This window comes from Microcaecilia unicolor, chromosome 2, assembly GCF_901765095.1.
Source record: "Microcaecilia unicolor chromosome 2, aMicUni1.1, whole genome shotgun sequence".
Taxonomy (NCBI): Eukaryota; Metazoa; Chordata; class Amphibia; order Gymnophiona; family Siphonopidae; genus Microcaecilia; species Microcaecilia unicolor.
Window position 1 is genome coordinate 302,379,130 of NC_044032.1, and position 19,525 is coordinate 302,398,654.

Here is a 19,525-nt window from a genome sequence, read left to right on the forward strand (position 1 = left end):
CCAGTACAAAAGACTGTGCTGTCTAAGATTATTTTAGCTATATAATCCACATATTTCCCAGATATTTGTTAACTTTCTTAAAGGGTGAATTTTCCTTTGCTTCCTGTACCCACAAATGCTCAAGGTTAATTACTGAGGGCTAGATGCATCAACCAAACGTAAAAAATTCAAAAACGTTAAACTCCCTAACGAATTTGAAAAAACGAAGCATGCACCAAAAAAAACAAGTCACACATGTTCGGTGCGGTATTGAAAAGTACAATGTATCAAAGATTCGTAATCCCCGTCGGTAATCGGCCCCAAAATCATGTGCAGAGCAGCCAAGCGTTATGCTGGCTGCTCTGCGCATGCCACAAACGTCAGAACAACAACAAAAAAAACCCCACAAACACGTGACTCCCTGCTCCCCCCTGCATCACTACAAAAGTAAACATACCTCAAAAAAGGATCAGGAGGGGGCAAAGGCGCTCGTCAGAAGCGTCCTTTATGGACGGCCTTGCCCCCTCCCCCCGAGATCGCCGCTGTTCCCCACTTCAGCCCTTTACTAAATTAAAAACTGAAAATAAAATTCTAAACTTTTGCAGCGCCGGGCCCCCCTCCCTTCCTGTCTCAATCTTCTTCTTTTCCCAACACTGCTCCGCCTCCCGCCATCCTCTGCCCCTTGCCCCGCCCCCTGAGTTTGTCGCCGCCGTTCCCCCTCCAACGGACCCCCCCTCCGCTTTACCGGCCGTGCAGCGCCCCTCACCTGTGTGTGAAGGCGCTGCACGGGATGAAACAACGGATCGTCGATAGCTTCTGCCTCCACCGACGTCTATCTCCTTCTTCCTGTGCCCGCCCTCCTCTGACGTAAATTTCCTACGTAGGTAACACGTCAGAAATGTTCTTTATTGCATATTTATCTTATTTACAAGCCTTTGGCACATTTTAGATGTGCATAATCCAGTATTTAGATGTGTGTATTGCATACACAGTAGCTAGGAACTCTTCCGATGTCTGTAGTGTGATACATTTGTGGTAATAGCATAGTGAAACACGAGGGAGAAGTACACCCCAACTTGCCCGTGGAAACATCTCCCTCAAACTTGGTCCAATAGACCCTGGAAAACTTTGAGCAAGGGTGGAGCTTGGAGGTGGGTGTGGAAGAACCCTTGCTGCTAGTGTTGGAAATCCCACTGAGCCCTGGCCAGAACGAGACTCTCCCAAGATCTAGAAGTGACGGCAGGTTGCGACCATAGAGAATGACTGGGGAGACTGAAGTGTTTGCCATAGTGGTTTTCAATGGCAAAGCGGCACAATCCAGTGATTTGACCCCTTTAGATCGGGGTTAATCATGAAGAGAGAAATGGAGCAGCTGTCATGTGGGCGGAATCTTGTCATGATGGGAGTGACGTTAGAAACACCTGTCATCTGAAGGTTGTTTGGATGGTAATATTACTCTAAAGGAGATTTGGTTGGTGATTGGAGCACTCAAGCAGAACTTGGTGCAAAAGTTTTATTAATTGTTGTACAACCTAGAATCCCTTCAAGCACAGATATGCTATCAAAATGAAACCTTAGCAAGGCAAGATGAGAAATATAGATAGAACATACAGTTTCGAATATGCAAAATGTACAGAATGTTGTGGCTAGAAGTAACATGGTGACTCAGGATGTTGGAAGCATTGGAGAAGTAGAAGAGGCAGTTAAACCTCCATTTTTTTAAACGTTCCAAAATCAGCAATATTGTCGCCAATTGAAATACTGAAGAAATATCTTGATGAAGTACTAAAGGTTTCAGTGGACTGTATGCCACTAATTATTCGAGCATACTATGTTGGAGAAGGAGGTAATGGGCCTAAGGTGGCAGGTAGGGGGGAGAGATGTTGGTTGATTTAATGGAATTCTAGAAAACTCTCAAACTGTAATATCTAAAGCTCCTTTAATCGCTACTTTTGCTTTTGAACCTGACCATGGGTAGGTTTCTACTTTTACATTTCTGCTATAAAGATTCTTTGTTTTTGGGTCCCAAAGTTTCTGTATTCCCTGCCCTCTCTAGGGAAACTCAACTGAGGAAGGCCATTTTAGTGTATAAATCTTAGTTGGTAGCCCTGGGAGGGACCTTTTCCCTTCAGTATCCATATAAATGTATTGTTAAACCTGGGGGTAAAACTTTTGTATATTTAGATCCAATTTATTTGAAGAATTTTGAGGAAACTAAGGGCCTTGCTTACTAAGGTGCACTAGCGTTTTTAGTGCGCACTAATGCTAGAGACACCCATAGGAATATATGGGTGTCCCTAGCGTTAGTGCGTTCTAAAAATGCTATCGTGCCTATAGTGTGGCTTAGTAATCGGGCTGAGGTCTTCTCCTGTTCCTACTCCTATCTCTTCTATATTGAATATTCCATGTGTTTAATGAAGTATAGTTTCTTTAAAATGCTCATTATTAAAAATGTCTTTATTTACTTATTTGTATTCAGATAGTAACGTCCAACTCTCCATTTTCATATAGTTGGCCCCCATTTTCTTTAGTGATGTATTCTGTCATTTTCTTTTTTCATGCATTGATTTTTTTTCCCTTGATTCTTATTTGCCTTTTGACAGAATGTACTTTCACAGTTCGAGTTTCATACTTGATTTATTATGCTCAATTGAAATAAAATAATAATTTAAAAAAGGAAAACATGGACATATATCTTTCTAAAATTGCTAATGTACATGTGTACTGTGCTGGTACCTAAATGTCTATGTTCTGAAATATTGACACATACATGTTCATGTTGACGTTTTGGTCTGTTGATATTTAAGACATTTATTTTACTGAAATAAATGCTGCTGTGCATGTATCTGCCAAATAAATGTCCATTTCACCATGTATCTTAGAACTGGTTCTATGTCAACAGATCCTGTTCTAAAATACTAGTGGAATTTGAAATGTCCAGACCTGAATGTCTACATTCTGATTTGCATGTCTTTTGGAAAATGCTGTTCTAATTAAAATTAGTGCAGATGTACTTGCCTCTCTGCCCTTTCATCCTTTCCAGTGCTATGTGTTAAATACAATATGCAGTCAACGCCCATTTCCTGACACTTAGCATTATGTAGTTAGTGCATGAATTAGCATGTGCTGTCATGGCAGTGTGGTAATGGTTATCATTCATGGGCACTAAATGCACACTCTATTCGCATGCTAGCTGCTTATTGCTTTTTAAAATGAGGGCCTCTAAGCCACTATAGACATTTAAAACTCCCAAAGTGAAGATTTCTACTTTTTTGAGTGTTGCATTTATTGATACATCGGTGTAGCCTAATGGTTAGTGCAGAAGCCTGAGAATCTGGGGAACTGGATTCAATTCCTATTGCATCTCCTTGTGACTCTGAGCAAGTCACTTAACCCTCCATTGCCCCAGGTACAAAATAAATACCTGTATATAATACTATACTATCAGAGTCTTCTAAACCACTATTGTGTAATTGAATTCAAAGCGGTTAACAATTAAAAGATACTTCAATAGTACTGAAGGAATAACAAACAGCATAGAATTTGTAAAAAAAATTAAAACCAAAATTAAAAACTAATAAAATCTGTTGTTCAAACAATGTTTTTAACGTTTTCCTAAAATGAAAATAAGAGTGTACTAATCTTACATTCAAGGGAAGCTTATTTCATTGTCTAGCTCCAACAAAGGAAAAAAGAGGCCTCTAAAAAGAATTTAAACCAAGCCTAAAGTTGTACCCATTGAAGGAAAAACCAGCATATCAGTAAGACCCTTAGGGCCATGTTTACTAAGGTGCATTAGTGTTTTTAGTGCATCTACACTTAATGCGCACGCTAACCATGTAGGCGCCTATAGGGATATTGTAGGCACGTACATGGTTAACGCGCGTACATAGTTAACACATATTTAAAATGTTAACGCACCTATAATGCTGCTTAGTAAACAGGGCCCTTAGAGTTTAAGCCAAATGTTGATTTTAAAAACAAACGCATTTTAAAATGTATACGGTTGCTCATTTCATTGTTAACCAGTGGAAATCTTCATATATATGAGAGACCCTATCATACCGCCCAGTCCTCTGATCAATCTGATAGCCATATTTTGAATCAACTGTAATATGTAAACTGAAATATATAAACCACTTTGATGGTAAACACAGAAAGATGGTATATCAAATCCCATCTCCTTCCCCCTTTCCTTATATACAATTTGTTGTACTTTTGGCAAAGATTCTACTTTCCAAGTATCACACAGGAAGTTCATAGATAATAAATGTTCTGCAGATAGGAAACACATACAGCATGACTACAGGAACACCTTTACTTTTCTACATGTGAATAAAAGTCTGTTTAAAGCATGTTATGCAGTTTGAATAGATGGACATCTTCCTTCCTTCAAAGCATGACTTGATGTGTTTATGTTGCATTTTTAGAGGACCAGATTCCTCGTGGTTTTCCCACCATTGACATGGGCCCACAATTGAAGGTGGTTGAGCGAACTCGCACAGCCACCATGCTATGTGCCGCCAGTGGTAACCCAGATCCGGAAATCACATGGTTCAAGGACTTCTTGCCCGTTGATACAAGCAACAATAACGGGCGCATCAAACAGTTACGATCAGGTAGGTTATTGCTACTCTTCTCAATTATGCCTACAGTTGGTCTTTTGCATTTTTATTCATTTAGGAGCCCTTTTACTAAGGCACGCCCCAAAGTGGCCCGCGGTGATGTAGGAGCGTGCTTTGGATGCGCGCTGGTCCATTTCCTCACATGCCTGGAAAAAAGGGATTTATTTTATTGTGCCAAAAAATGGACATGCGGCAAAATGAAAACCAGTGTGCATCCATTTTCGGCCTGAGACCTTAATGCCATCCATTGACGTAGCAGTAAAGTCTCACGTACTAACAGGGTGGTAAGTGTGCATTGTGCACCAACTGCCGACTACCGCCTGATAAGTGCCCCGCAGTAGAAAATATTTTCTACTACGTGTTTTGTGTATTCACCAAAAATGGAATTGCCGCCCAGGGCATGAGGTAGCCTGACGGTAGTGCCAATTTGATGAGCATTGGACGCGCATAGGTGCCTACGCGCCTTTGTAAAAGGGCTCCATACTTTTTTGGTTTTATGTTTTTTTTCACCTCTCAGGTAATGGATTTTCTTCCCCTTCTCTTGTCTCTTACGTAGCGTGTTGTTCATGTCTCTAATGTTGCCATAGCCTGTTCCAGAGTCTGTCTCTCTGTGTATGTTTTGCAGCTTCTGTTTACTCAACATTGCTCACTGCTGTGACTGCAGTTTTATCAGTATATCTATATATATTTTTTCTTTTTCTTTACTGCTTTTGTGCAGTATTTGATGGATCCATTTTTCCATTTTATTTCTCCTTTCTTTAAAAAATTTTTTTTAATCCAATTTATTTCAACATTGGACTTCATTCAGATCTTGTAAGGAGTACCAATGGTTATTTCCATTACAAATCAATCTTTCATATTTAGGCACTAACCAAAAAAAAATCCAATAAAGTGTATGTTTTGTACTGTCTTCTCCACATTTTGCTTCACAAAAGATCAGCAAGTTGGGACACATCATCATCTTTCCTCTCACTGCAACATAAGACACAGTACTTTTTTCCCTATTCAAATTTTACCTTCAATGAGAAAAAGAGAAAAAAAAATACTGGGTTAATGTGTGGAAGAAAGGCCTTTTGCCTACTGAACTGAACAATTTTTTTTCCCAACACACTTAGCCACAGTACTGTGCACCTGCGCTAAAGCGTTTTGAACCCTGCAGTGTCTGGATCTACAGAAGCCTGTGGCTGGTGTAAGATCCAGCTTCCACTGCACTCTCTCTGCTCCTTGCCCTGCTCTGGTAGCCCTTTCTACCCCTACCCAGTTTGTTCTTTTGCTTTCTTTAGCTTTAAAATAATAAAGTGAATCTTAAAGTACATTCCAAGGGGAATGAAAACCGTTTATGCTGGCATTAGCAGTGCTGTCACTATAGATTTTAAGTTGTATAAGCACCTGTCTTCCCAGAATTCTCAGCTTTTTGCCCTGTCCTGTGATGTTAAATCGTCTTGTTAACGCCGCCTCTTTGCTTGTTGCTAGCAGAACTGTGTAAATTAGTCTTCTGTTAATGGTAGCATAAGATCTAATTTTTCACATGTGACATAGATTATATATGACTTTGACTCTGAAAACTTTGTGCCAAATTATAAGGAATATAATAATATTTTTATGCTGTCTTTCTTCTCTCCGTATTTAATCTCCAGAATCTATTGGTAAGTGCTTAGTTCTGAAGCGCACTTCACCTGCATTAATGTCCTCCTTCAGATGATTATTCTTATAAAAATGCATGGCATGCATTTTATTAACAGTTAGTGTAGCCACCAAATCTCCGTAGTGGCGTACACACACACATACACACACACACACACACACACACACACACACACACAGAAATACACTCTTCTGCAGATAATGTTTTTGTGTTCAGGATAGAAAACACCTGCTTAGCAGAAGCAAAACAAGAGTCACTTAGATGTATGGAAAAAATGCCACAATCAAGCCCAAAACACACTGTTTCTTATGCCCTTCAGTGTAACCTACATATTTATAAAATAGTTTTATATATCATATATCTATGGGGGGGGGGGGGGGAGAGCATATGTATGTGTATATATAATCTCCACACTTATTCAATATTTTTCCTAAAATCTGTAATCAGCACACACATTTTGCAATGTTGTTTTGAAGGGTTCAGACTGATACAATCTATTCCTTACCCTTTTTAAACCAAGTGCCAAAGAATTCAACTGCTACTGAGTCAGTGCCACCCTTTGTAGATTTTTTTCCCTCTTTGTGGTACAGTGCAAATCTGCTTTTTTAATAATCTAATATATTCCTGTTTTACCAGTATAGTAATTCAAGTTTCTTTCAAGACCTTATTTAATTCTGTAAAACCTAATTTAATTCTTCTTCCAAAGCCCTAGCCTCCTCCTTCTCGTACTAACGCTTCTTCTTTCTAATCTTATTTGCATTCATATTATCCACCCAGGTGGTACACCAATAAGAGGTAAGAGTGCTGAAGTAACGTTCACAGAACGATCTTGCTCATTCTCTCTGTCCTTTCATTCCTTTCCATCTTTGTCCTGTAAAAAAAAAAAAAAGAGAAAAAAAAGAAATATTTCCATCCCCCCTCCCTACTCCCTCTCCGCTCCACCCTTCCACATGTCCTGTTTGGTTATTATCGATGATTCTCATGTTGTGTCTTTCTTTTCAGTTGTTCCTTCTTTTCATTCATTTCTCTGAAGATAATTTAAGTTGTGATATGCTTCAAAGAAAGCATATCAAGGTCTTTTGACCACATCCCAGTCACAGCTAGCCATTTGTCCCTTTTTTTTTTCTTTTTTTTCTTTTTTTGGTCCAGCTGGAGAGAAAAAAAAAACAGTTTTTTTTTCTTCTTTAGCTGTTCTTATTCTGGACCAAAGACTGAGATGGTCTGGAGAACAGTTGGAGACATGCAGAAGACAACCTGGAATATCTTCTTTTTAACTTTCTTTCAGAGTTTTTTTTTATGTTTTTTTTTTGTTCTTATAGTTTTTTTGTTCTCTTAATGTCAAAGTCAAAAACATTTTTCCATCTACAAAATTTACCGCAGTTCTCTCTTTTCCCTACCTCCCCTTTGCTTTTTTTTTTTTTTCTTGAATTTCTTCTCCGGATTTTTGGATCTTCTGTTCTTCAGGCTTTGCAATTGAAAAGTTCATAATGCTATATTCTTGTTGATATGTTGGTGTTACTGACTTTCCATACTGTGAAACAGCATTTATGCTTTTAATATTCTTGTTTTTTTTTTTTTTTTCTTGGGTTTTGTGACACCACACTGCTAATCCCACTTGTGGATTTTGATGGGTGTCTTGGGGGACCTTTTGCAGATCCTCAAGCAGTGGTTGGTTGCTCCTTCTTTGCCTTGGCATGAGCCACACTTTTTAACCTTTTTTTGACTTCTAATTCAACTGCTCTTTGTTTTGCAGCAAACGTTCTATAAGATTGTAAGTTGCGCCAAACTGTCTTTCTACTCTTACGAATCTGCATGTCTTAAAGCAGTTTTGTTTCTCAAAGGAATATTTTCATTATGATTGACTAATAAAATTTCTTCTTGTTTTTCTTTTTTTTCCAACCCCAAGCAGCCTTTTTAAAATTTTTTTTGGATTGCTGCATATTTTTGGCTTTCTTCCACAGAACACTTTCTTGAAATTCTGCCCATCCTTTTTGATCGTATTCGCCTTTTGTGCCCATTTTACTGCGAAAGAGATGCATAAAATTTTAATCTGTTTTGTTTTGTTTATGAAGCCATTCTTCCTTGAAGCCGTCTCACTCATCTTCATTTTGATAGTTTGGGGGGGGGGGGGGGGGAACGTTTAGGCATGTACTGAAGTTTCATCACTCAAAATACCACAGAGTGTTTTGCTGTATTACTGCTGATGTTGTGAAAGTAAATAATCTTTTATATATTTCTTCCATCACATTACTGTCTGTGCACCTTAGCAAGAAATAAGTCGGCGTTGAATGGACCTTCACGCACGGGGCTTTTCATGTTGTTAAGAGGGTACATAGTTATGGATATAGAGGAGGAAAAAAAAGACAAAATAAAGCCTTTCTCTGACTTTTTTTGGCAACGTATTTTATATTCATACAGGTGCCCTCCAAATCGAGCAAAGTGAAGAGTCTGACCAGGGAAAATATGAGTGTGTTGCAACCAACAGTGCGGGTACACGCTATTCATCCCCTGCCAATCTATATGTCAGAGGTAGGAATGACATACACCTGCCATCCACTCTTCATTCTGGCACTGGGGAATTGGTATACTCTCAAGATGTATGCGGTTGCTGCCATTTTTGGAAAAGTAACATGGTAACATAGAAATGAATTCACATTCAAAACCAGTTGAGTTGAAAGGGATGCGTACACTCTTCTTTACATATATAAATATGGGTATAAACAAAAATAACAAAGCACCTTTTTTATTCTGTGGCTTAAAGTTTGTAAGTATATTCATGTTTTTACATCTTGACTTCTCTTTTTCTTGCATTGATTTACACATGTGCTTTGCATTTGATTTTTTTTATGAACTTCTTTATTCATTGATTTTGTTAAGCATTATTTTTCCTGATTTTATTTTCAGCCTCCTGATTTGATCGCTTGGTGTGCAACTAATTGGTTTAGAACATAACTTGAATCACTGAGGTGTATATACGCATGACCTCAGTAGCTGAATTGCATAGAAAACACCATTAACTGAACACAATTGCATTTCCTTCTTCCTTTTCTACATAACTTAATTTACTTCGGGGCCTGTTTACTAGAGTGTGCTAACCAGTTAGCTTGGGATTTAGCACATGCTAGCCATTAGTGTGGGCCTGCAATAATGGCTACTGCGTGCTGAGAACAGTGAACATTCTAAAAATTCCATGCTAACTGCATGCCACATTAGAGAGTAGGAACTGGGTGGGTTATGGGCAGAGAATGAGTAGAGATTGCACAAAGCAGTTAGGGCTAGATATATGGTGCCTGAAAAAACTTCACTGTAAAAAAATACGCCTAGGCATATTCTCTAAAATACACCTAAATTTTATACAATGGGCTTAATTCTCCGTGCAGTATATAGAATACACTGAGTGACTCTTCACACAACCAAATTTGGTCGTATCCATTTAGGCTATGTTTTACTTGGTGTAAATACCGGCATGTAGATTTAGGTGCAGAGGGCCATATTCTATAACAGTATGTGCATATTTTGGAATGCCCATGAAATGCCCATTTCTCCACCCATAACCATACTTCTTTTTGGCTGTGCGCATTAGAATTTAGGCACTTTGTGGTACAAAATACACTTAGTGAGTTGTATGCGTAAATTCAAATTATTGCCAGTTGCTCATTATTGCTTGTTAAGTGCTGTTATCAACACTGATTAGCTTGTTAAGCCAATTACGTCATGCGCGTTGTTATAGAATGAGCACTTGGATTTTGGCATGGAACACTGTGCGCCATATTTAGAATTTGTGGGTTAATGTGTGCTGGTTATCATTGTGCTGGCACTTTTCCAGTTAGCTTTGGCACACTTACGACCTCTTCAGAAGAAGATGATAACTGCATGTATGCTAATCACAAATAAATTTAAAATAACATATCTGTGCGATAACTGCAGGGGCAATAGTTAGTGCACAGCCTTTGCATTTACTGGGCCAGATTCTATATATGGTGCCTGGAAAATTTGTGCGTAAATAATTTTCACCTAAGCGTATTCTGTAAGATTTAGGTGCGGTACATAGAATATGCTTAGTTGATATCCCAGTGCCTAAAACTACGTGCCTCCATTTACACCAATTAAAACGTGGCATAAATCCCTGTGCATAGATTTACGCAGACTGGGTCATACTCTATAACAGTGCATGTAAATTTGGAAATGCCCACAAAATACCCATTTTCCTGCCCATTCCACGCCCTTTTGAACTGCATGTTTTAGAATTTAGGTGCACTGCATTACAGAATACACTGAGGGGCCCTTTTTACCAAGCTGCGGGAAAAAGGGCCCTGTGCTGGAGACAGGGCCCATTTTTTCCCGTGCGCCAGGGCCCTTTTTACTGCAGCAGGTAAAAAGGCCCCCTTCACACATGGTCAAGCGGTAAGAGAACTCTTAGCACATGGCCCTGCAATGGGGAGCCCTTACCGCCACCCATTGAGGTGGTGACATGGGCTCCTGCACTAAACTGGCAGTAACCGGGCAGCATGCGGCAATGCTGGATTACTGCCAGGTTACCACCGCGCAAACCATTTTCAGGGGTTTTCTTTTCCCCCCGGAAATGGCGTGTGCTCAGGGTGGGACTACTGCCAGCGGCCGCATTGGGCCGGTGGGAATCCTGAAAGAGCGAGCGGTAAGCCCAAATTGGACTTACCACCGCTCTGTAAAAGGACCCCTTAGTGAGTTGTGCCTGTAAATTCTAATTATTGCCAATTAGTGCTCATTATTGCTTGTTAAGTCCTGTTAGCAATGCTGATTAACTTGATTAGCCAGTTAAGTTATGGGCATGGTTATGGAATACACTTAGATTTCAGCGCGGAGCTCTTGGTGCACTATATAGAATCCGGGAGACTGTGTGTTAATGTTTGCTATTAAAGCAAGGATTCGTATACAACAAACGAACTGCAATTCAGTAAACAGGCCCCTTAGTTTCATCTCTGCTGCATCGAAAGAGTGTAATCCCTGCCACAGCAGTAATGAACTGGCTGTATTACATAGAAGGAAAAGACCTGTCTTTTGACGAGGGTAAACCAATAAGATATATAAAATAGTTTAAAAGACAGATATATGTATTTATGTATTTTATAATGTATGTAGGCATTTTTTGTTTTCTAAATTTCAGATAGAAAGGAGTGCTTTGTCAGTGCCAGTGTTTTCAGTGACTGGTTTAGCTGACTTTCTACATAGTTTTACTGATAATCCATATTATATCTTCACTTATGATCTTAAGGAGAGTCTGAATGATGGTGGTTGGGGCGATAAAGGGGAGGGGGGCTCGGGTGGATGTTCCTTTTACCTAAAAAAAAAAAAAAAAAAAGTACAGTTGGAAAAATCCTTACTCTAGTATGGGCGATCTCAGAAGAATACCTGGCTTGATTTTGCATTTTTTTTCTTTTCCACTGGTAGAAATGACTTTTTTTTCTTGGCTTCAAAGAAGCATGTGTTGGCATAAACCCTAAACAATTTAACACTGTTTTTTCTGTACTGTATAAAGCATGTGCACATTCTTAAACAGAAGCAAAAAATTCAAAATCATGCTAGCTGCTGTTTCTAACCACATGGTAGTTGGGAGATATTGGTAACATTTCAAAGTGAGGTAGGAAGGTTTAATTAGAAAGGAGTAAAGATGTTCTAGTAGCGGTTGAAAGCCTTGATATGGCCTTTTTACTCTCTCTGTGTTTCCCTTGTTTTTCTCCTTTCCTCATTTCATTGTGTTCTGCATCAAACCCCCTACATCCCTCAGAGCTGCGAGAAGGTTGGTGTGTTTTTTACTTTTTACCCACCTTACAAAACTATTAATTAAAAGAATAACAAAGAATACAAATGAAATGAATGTAGCTGCATTGTGGCCTTTTACTGTTTCTTTTCTTTTTGTTTTGCTTTTAGTATTATATTTTTAGTGGTGAATGGTTCTGCTCATGGGTACCCATGTTTGCTGCTCTCTTTGATGCATGAAGAGAGGGAGTGAACTTGAGTGCATGGCTAGCTCCTGTCTTAACGTTAAGGCTTAATGACAGTCTTAATGAGTGTGTCTCAGCTTTATCTATTAATTTTTTAGGCTTATTTTTATTCCTGTGAATGCTTGCTGTGCAAAGAATGGCTTCCTGTAATTGCAACTTCAGGCAGCCCCATGCATGATAAATACTCTCCCCATATGTACAAAGAATGTTTTTACGTATCAAATATCTGTGTTGTTTGGTGCCACTGTTTGCTTTGTGTGGCATATGTGAACTGGCTGGAGGCATGCCTGTTCCTTTGTGTATCCTTGGCCCCTCCCACACCCCCATTATGGTTGCCATTCTCTCAAGAGGCCATCACAGTAAGCCCCATTTTGATCAATTTAAAGAAATCCAACAGATTTGCTAAATGAGAAAAACATCGACTGTATGTTTTCTTTATAAGCTAAATTTTTCTTAACGTTCAAAGCAGTGACTCAAATTGTTATAACGATTGAAGTTTTGCTTTGAAGACTCACATGAACGTACTAAATCAAGATATTTGAAATCCTGGGGGGTGCAGTTTTCAAGCTGTCTGAACTTGGATAAGGACCACATGTAGTTTTTTTTTACCTGATGAGTTTTATATCAGTTCTCTAAGCAAAAGTATGCACGCACTTGTGCTTTGAAACTCTTCATGGGTGCAAAGGCCATAGTGTAATCTGCACCTTCTGAATCTGAAGGTAGATGTTTGCTGAAAAAGTGTTCCCTACAGTGTAAGAACTGGAGAGTTACAATTGAATGGAAAACTTATAAGTAAGTGAAGAATTTCCCTTGATACAGCTCGAGGCGAAACATGGATTCCTGTTGGGTTCTTGTTTCCCACTTGAGTATGATGCCTTGAATGAATTTAAGCCTTCTTGGCCAACTACAGATAAGTGATAAAATTGCTGGTTATTTATGAACATTTAAAAATTTAAAATTTGACTGGTGATGATTGACAATGCCCACTATCTAGTGCTAACAAGTTTCTAAGGGCTAATTTTTGATGGTTCAATAAAACTTGTATGAGATCTTTTTAGATGGGAGTAAGTACTGTGGCTTGTTGAATCTTTATCCCATTGGTAAAAAGCTTCTTATAAGGTGCTTCATAGTGTATATTTTTCAAAGGCAACATAGGCATCGGATGTGCCTTGATAAAATGGGTGCCCAGCACCAGCATCATCACCGACTCCAGTAATGCACAAATGCTGAAATAGGCGTAGACCAGGGTACTTTAAAAATATGCACAAATATCACAACCCTGCCTTGGCTGCCACCAGGAAAGTAGATGTACTCTTTCTGTGCCTATACTTTATACATACTTACAATATAAACCACCAGGATATGTCAATAAATATGCAACTCAATGAACAGACTATAATCAGTGAGCTTTATAGCAAATCAATCATTGGCAAATCAATATTCAAATAAAAAAAATTCATGATAAGCAAAAAGTGTTTAATTCTCAATTACTATATCCAATTCTTATTTACTTATCTTCTTTTGGAAGAACCATCATTTAAAGATGGAAAGTACTGCCGGTTGGGGGCTCATTATCTTTTTATGCATGTTTTGCTATATCAAACTGTGCCCCTAAAAGATCAAGCAGAGAAAAAAATTACTCCAAATTCTGCCCAATCATAAAACCGGACTTAACCAAAAGAATAATAATTGCATACCTTTTGCATTAGAATGCCAGTTTTTCTGGTCTTACTACTTAAATGCCAGGCAAAAATGACGACAGAGTCTAGTCTAATTAAATACTACATGCTGACACAGGCTTCTCCCACAATCCCTGTTTCAAAGTAACGTCATCCACTATATTTCTAAATTCAGCCCTCACGGGGTCATAGAATTAAGGTGGAAAATCCAATGCTGTTCTCTGAAATGTAATTGTCTTTCCAGAAAACCTCCCTCCCACCCTTCATATAAATGAACAATTATCCGCCATCAAATGTCAGAAAGTAAATGCTTTTAGCCAACCAATGTAGCACTAATGATGCCTGCTCATTTTGAGTAGAAATCCTAGATTTGTGTTCTGTCAGATGTATCCTGGTGGTTTACGGTATGAGGATAGATTGTTATTCTGCTGGATGGTTTAATTAAGCCTGACAATATAATATAATTTATGCATTTACAGTTCTGCAGTTCTATAAAACTCCCTTTCTGTGTAAGCCAGGCGATATCTACAGAAAATGCTTTAGAAAAATGATCTGCTTGGGGGTAATAATTTAACGGACATCAGTGTGTACGATCAAGTTTTACGCATCTGAGTTGGCTCAGAAATGTCACCACACATGCTTTTTATGTGATATACAGGCACCTAGAGTTGGAAATTGGTCAGATGGGGCAGGATCAGCACTTAAGTGCCTGTTTTGTATTATACTTTCTTATGCGCCCATTACTGGCCCATGGTGTGCACAGTTACACCTGTGTGGGAGTAAGGAGCATATGTTGCCTTGATAAAATAAGCACAGTGTATGCACCTAATGTACCTTTCCTGCCTAGGCACCCAGTGATAAAATTATGCTTTTTGTGGACAATGCGCAGAATTGTAACTTCATTAGGGGAGGGCATTTTTATCTCTTCAGACAGCTGATCGATACGGGCATAATGCGTTTTAGTTACATAAATCACTTTGATCGCTAGCAATATTCTTTTACTAAGAAACACGTCAAAACAATTCAACGCTTTTCCTCTGTAAACTTTATTGGGATCAGATATCACGAATGCACACACCCATGCGCATAATCTAAATTTGCGAAGCAGGAGCACTGATCTGTTGTTCCCTGGTAAATTTCATGGGATTGTGTTTGTTTAAATATTAACCGCCCTCTTAAGTGTGATGTCCTGCTATGTAGTTTAGGTTAGCTGACTCTCATTTTGAATGCAGTAACCCTCTAATAATAAAGATGTTTCTGTTTCATCCCTTTATTGTGAGCATAGTGCAGACTTGAATATTAAATGCCCTGCATTCATTGCTGTGGCTAGAGTGACTTACAGGCTTATTTTTGAAAGAGAAGGGCGCCCATCTTTTGACACAAATCGGGAGATGGGTGTCCTTCTCCCAGAGTCGCCCAAATGGGCATAATCGAAAGCCGATTTTGGGTGTCCCCAACTGCTTTCCGTCACGGGGGCATGTCGAAAGCATAGTGAAGGCGGGACTGGGGCATGCTTAACACATGGGCGTCCGGTTATACTTGGGGTGGTAAATGTGAGCCCTCCAAAACCCACCACAAACCCACTGTACCCACATCTGGGTGCCCCCCTTCATTCCTAAGGGCTATGGTAGTGGTGTACAGTTGTGGGGAGTGGGTCTTTTTTTGTGGGGGGGGGGGGGTTGGGGGCTCAGCACAAAAGGTAAGGGAGCTATGCACCTGGGAGCTTTTTCTGAAGTCCACTGCAGTGCCCTCTAGGGTGCCCGGTTGGTATCCTGGCATGTGAGGGGGACCAGTGCGCTCCGAATGCTGGCTCCTCCCATGACCAAAGGGCTTGGATTTGGTCATTTCTGAGATGGGTGTCCTCGTTTTCCATTATTGCTGAAAATCAGGGACGACCATCTCTAAGGTTGACCTAAATGTTGAGATTTGGATGTTCACGACCGTATTATCGAAACAAAAGATGGCCACCCATCTTGTTTTGATAATACGGGTTCCACACCCCTTCACGGGAATGTCCTGCGAGGACGTCCTCAGGAAAACTTGGGCGCCCCATTCGATTATGCCCTTCTTAATCATTTCAGCTTAATAAGATACCCTTCCCAATCTCTTTCCAGTCCTTTCCTTCCTTATATCCGTCTTTCTGTCAATTCTCTTCTTAGTTGGGTTCTGTTATCCTACTCCCTTTTGAATCATTTTTTCGTGGTGTTCTATCCTCTTATTTTACCCTATGCATGGTTGCCTCAGTCATTTGCTTGCCTGCATGACCAAACCCAGTATTTCTACTGGTGTTGCCTTGTTTTCTTTTCATGTGAGTTTAGAGAGATATATATATAATTTATTTTTTTATGTTTGTTTAAGTGTTAGTGTGAGGTCTTGAGGCTGCATCTACTTTTGAGACTGAAAGCAATCCAGAGTTTTACTTTCAGTGAATTGTAGGTTTTGTTCCAGGGTTGTGATGTGACAATGTGGCTTCTGTACACATATTCACATCAGCTGGAAGTGCACAGCATTGACATTGGTTTTAATACTAAAATCAAGCTTGCTGTTGACCCTCCAGTCCTTTTTCTGTATGAAATATACATATACATGTTTAAAGGCCTGTGCTGCCTTTATAAATAGGCTTACATGTATATATATATATATATGGATATGTGTGTGTGTATGTATATATTATGTTATATATATATATATTTTTTTTTTTTTTTTGTGCATGGTATTTGTGCATTGTAGTAGGTCAGTTGTGGGGCGCTTTGACGTTTGATTCCAGTTTGGAATGAATGTGCCGGAGATATTGAACAAAGAAATGTAGTCACGTGCTGTATGTGGCGAGAACATTTGTATGTAGTTTGTAATTTTGTTTAAAAGCACACAAATCAGTTTTAAGCAAAATTGTGTCTTGTAGAGTGCATGTAGTGTATGTAAAAATTTTTATATATGTCTGCTTCTCCTTTTGTATATGTTATTACTATTGTTGTGTTTTGTTCCAGTTCGCCGTGTTCCACCGAGATTCTCAATCCCACCAACAAACCATGAGATCATGCCAGGTGGGAGTGTGAATATCACTTGCGTTGCAGTGGGGTCACCAATGCCGTATGTGAAATGGATGTTGGGGGCTGAAGATTTGACGCCTGAAGATGATATGCCAATAGGGAGGAACGTGTTGGAGCTTACTGATGTCCGGCAATCAGCTAATTATACATGCGTTGCCATGTCTACCCTTGGTGTTATAGAAGCAATAGCACAAATAACAGTTAAAGGTAATTTTTATACATATATATATATATATATCTCCTGTTTTTCTCAGTGATGTTCTTTGTGACTTTCAGCAAGTCACTTCACCCTCTTGTTGCCTCACTTAGGGCTTCTTCTATGAAGCCATGCTAACGGTTGCTGGTGTGGCAATGCCTACAAAGCCCATTCACTTTGAATGGGCTCTGTCGGCATTGCTGCATGTGAACTGCTAGCGCAGCTTGATAAAACAGGCCCTTAGAGGGTAATGTTCAAAACAGTTTATGTAGATAATTTCATAAATCATTTGATTACAGAAATATGGGCCGGCTACTACATTACTTATGGCCGGGTATCAGCTTGCTACCTGAAGCTTTGATAATTATTTTTATGGCTGTGGACAGTTCAATTATAGCTTACAAGGATAAGAGGACACTATCAGGCTTATTTTCGAAAGAGAAGGACACCCATCTTTCGACACAAATCGGAAGATGGGCGTCCTTCTCACAGGGTTGCCCAATTCGGCATAATCGAAAGCCGATTTTGGGCATCCCCAACTGCTTTCTGTCGCGGGGATGACCAAAGTTCCTGGGGGCATGTCAGAGGCGTAGCGAAGGCGGGACTTGGACGTGCCTAACACATGAGCATCCTCTACCCATAATGGAAAAAAGGGCATCCCTGACAAACATTTGGACGACTTTACCTGGTCCAGGTTTTTTTTACGACCAAGGCACAAAAAGGTGCCCGAACTGACCAGATTACTACCGGAGGGAATCGGGGATGACCTCCCCTTACTCCCCCAATGGTCACTAACTCCCTCCCACCCTCAAAAAAAATCTTTAAAAATATTTTGTGCCAGCCTCAAATGTCATACTCAGGTACATCGCAGCATTATGCAGGTCCCTGGAGCAGTTTTAGTGGGTGCAGTGCACTTCAGGCAGGTGGACCCAGGCCCATCCCCCCCTACCTCTTACACTTCTGGTGGTAAATGTGAGCCCTCCAAAACCCACCAGAAACCCACTGTACCCACATCTAGGTGCCCCCCTTCACCTGTAAGGGCTGTGGTAGTGGTGTACAGTTGTGGGTAGTGGGTTTTGGGGGGGAGGTTTGGGGGGCTCAGCACACAAGGTAAGGGAGCTATGTACTTGGGAGCTTTTTCTGAAGTCCACTGCACTGCCCCCTAGGGTGCACGGTTGGTGTCCTGGCATGTGAGGGGGACCAGTGCACTACAAACGCTGGCTCCTCCCACGATCAAAGGGCTTGCATTTGGTCGTTTCTGAGATGGGCGTCCTTTGTTTCCATTATCACCAAAAATCAGAAACGACCAAGTCTAAGGATGACCATCTCTACGGATGACCTAAATGTCAAGATTTGGGCGTCCCCGATCATATTATCGAAACAAAAGATGGACGCCCATCTTGTTTCAATAATGCGGGTTTTCTCGCCCCTTCGCCGGGACATCCTGCGAGGATGTCCTCAGGACAACTTGGGCGCCCCTTTCGATTATACCCCTTCAAAGTGAAGCCTCCAACTTTTGAATGACAAAAAAAACAGGGATATATATGTCTCTCTGGCATCATTTTCAAAAATATGGCCACACAGATGTCTCTGCAGAACAGAAGAGTATCCTAGTGGTGAATGCAGTAGACTGTAAGCCAAAGGATACAGGTTCAAACCCACCCTTCCAGGACCTGAAAAACACCTATTGTCGCTGAATGTACACCACTTCAGTAGCCTTCAGGCTTACAGTAGGTATTTTTCTGTTTCTGGAAGGCTCAGAATTCTTAAAAAAAAAAAAAAAAAAGAGTTGAAGTGGGACTTGACCCTGGGTCCCTTGGTTCACAGTCACTGCACTAAGCACTAGGCTACTCCTCTGACTTGCTTACTGCTATGTTCAGAATGACCATATTACCTGCAGCTGACATAGAGCCTGGTTTCACTTTCAGGGGAGAGGGAGGAGTATGGCAACCACTGGGGGATTAAGGAGGTATCATACCTTAATCCCTCAAGGGGTCAGCTGCTCAATCAGAGCACCCTTTTGTAAGCTGGACATGACTAAAACAGGTCTATATAAAAACATTCTTCTTTTTAGACATGGGCGTTTCTTCCCATTTGAAAACAGATGTTGGGTGTACTACTTTTGGGCCCTCCCTAGTCCCGCCCAAAAAGTTGGGGGCACCAGGAATGTGAGGGGGTAGGACATTTCATGCCCACTTATTCTGCCCTTAGGCCCACCCAAACTGGATAAAATATGCATAATCATGTTTCGTATATATGCATACATTTGCATCTGCTGTTCGGCAGATGTAAAGACTGCGCCTTCGATCTATGCCAATTTTTGCAGCATTTGTGCTGATACCTTCTTTGGAGACACATAAATGCTTATGT

At 40.2% G+C, this 19,525-nt stretch overlaps 1 protein-coding gene across 12 annotated transcripts in view; it reads left to right on the top strand.

Moving 5' to 3' along the window:
• PTPRD (protein tyrosine phosphatase receptor type D) overlaps nt 1-19,525 on the top strand; it is a 1,064,164-nt gene that overhangs the window by 539,103 nt on the left and 505,536 nt on the right. For 6 of the 12 annotated variants that reach the window (XM_030194293.1, XM_030194296.1, XM_030194294.1 and 3 more), the window contains exons 5-8: nt 4,410-4,598; nt 8,668-8,778; nt 12,014-12,025; nt 16,897-17,166. In XM_030194293.1, coding sequence (XP_030050153.1) covers nt 4,410-4,598; nt 8,668-8,778; nt 12,014-12,025; nt 16,897-17,166 — 582 coding nt within the window. The remainder of the gene's footprint in view (nt 1-4,409; nt 4,599-8,667; nt 8,779-12,013; nt 12,026-16,896; nt 17,167-19,525) is intronic. The other 6 variants (XM_030194295.1, XM_030194297.1, XM_030194305.1 and 3 more) reach the window with 1 other exon arrangement.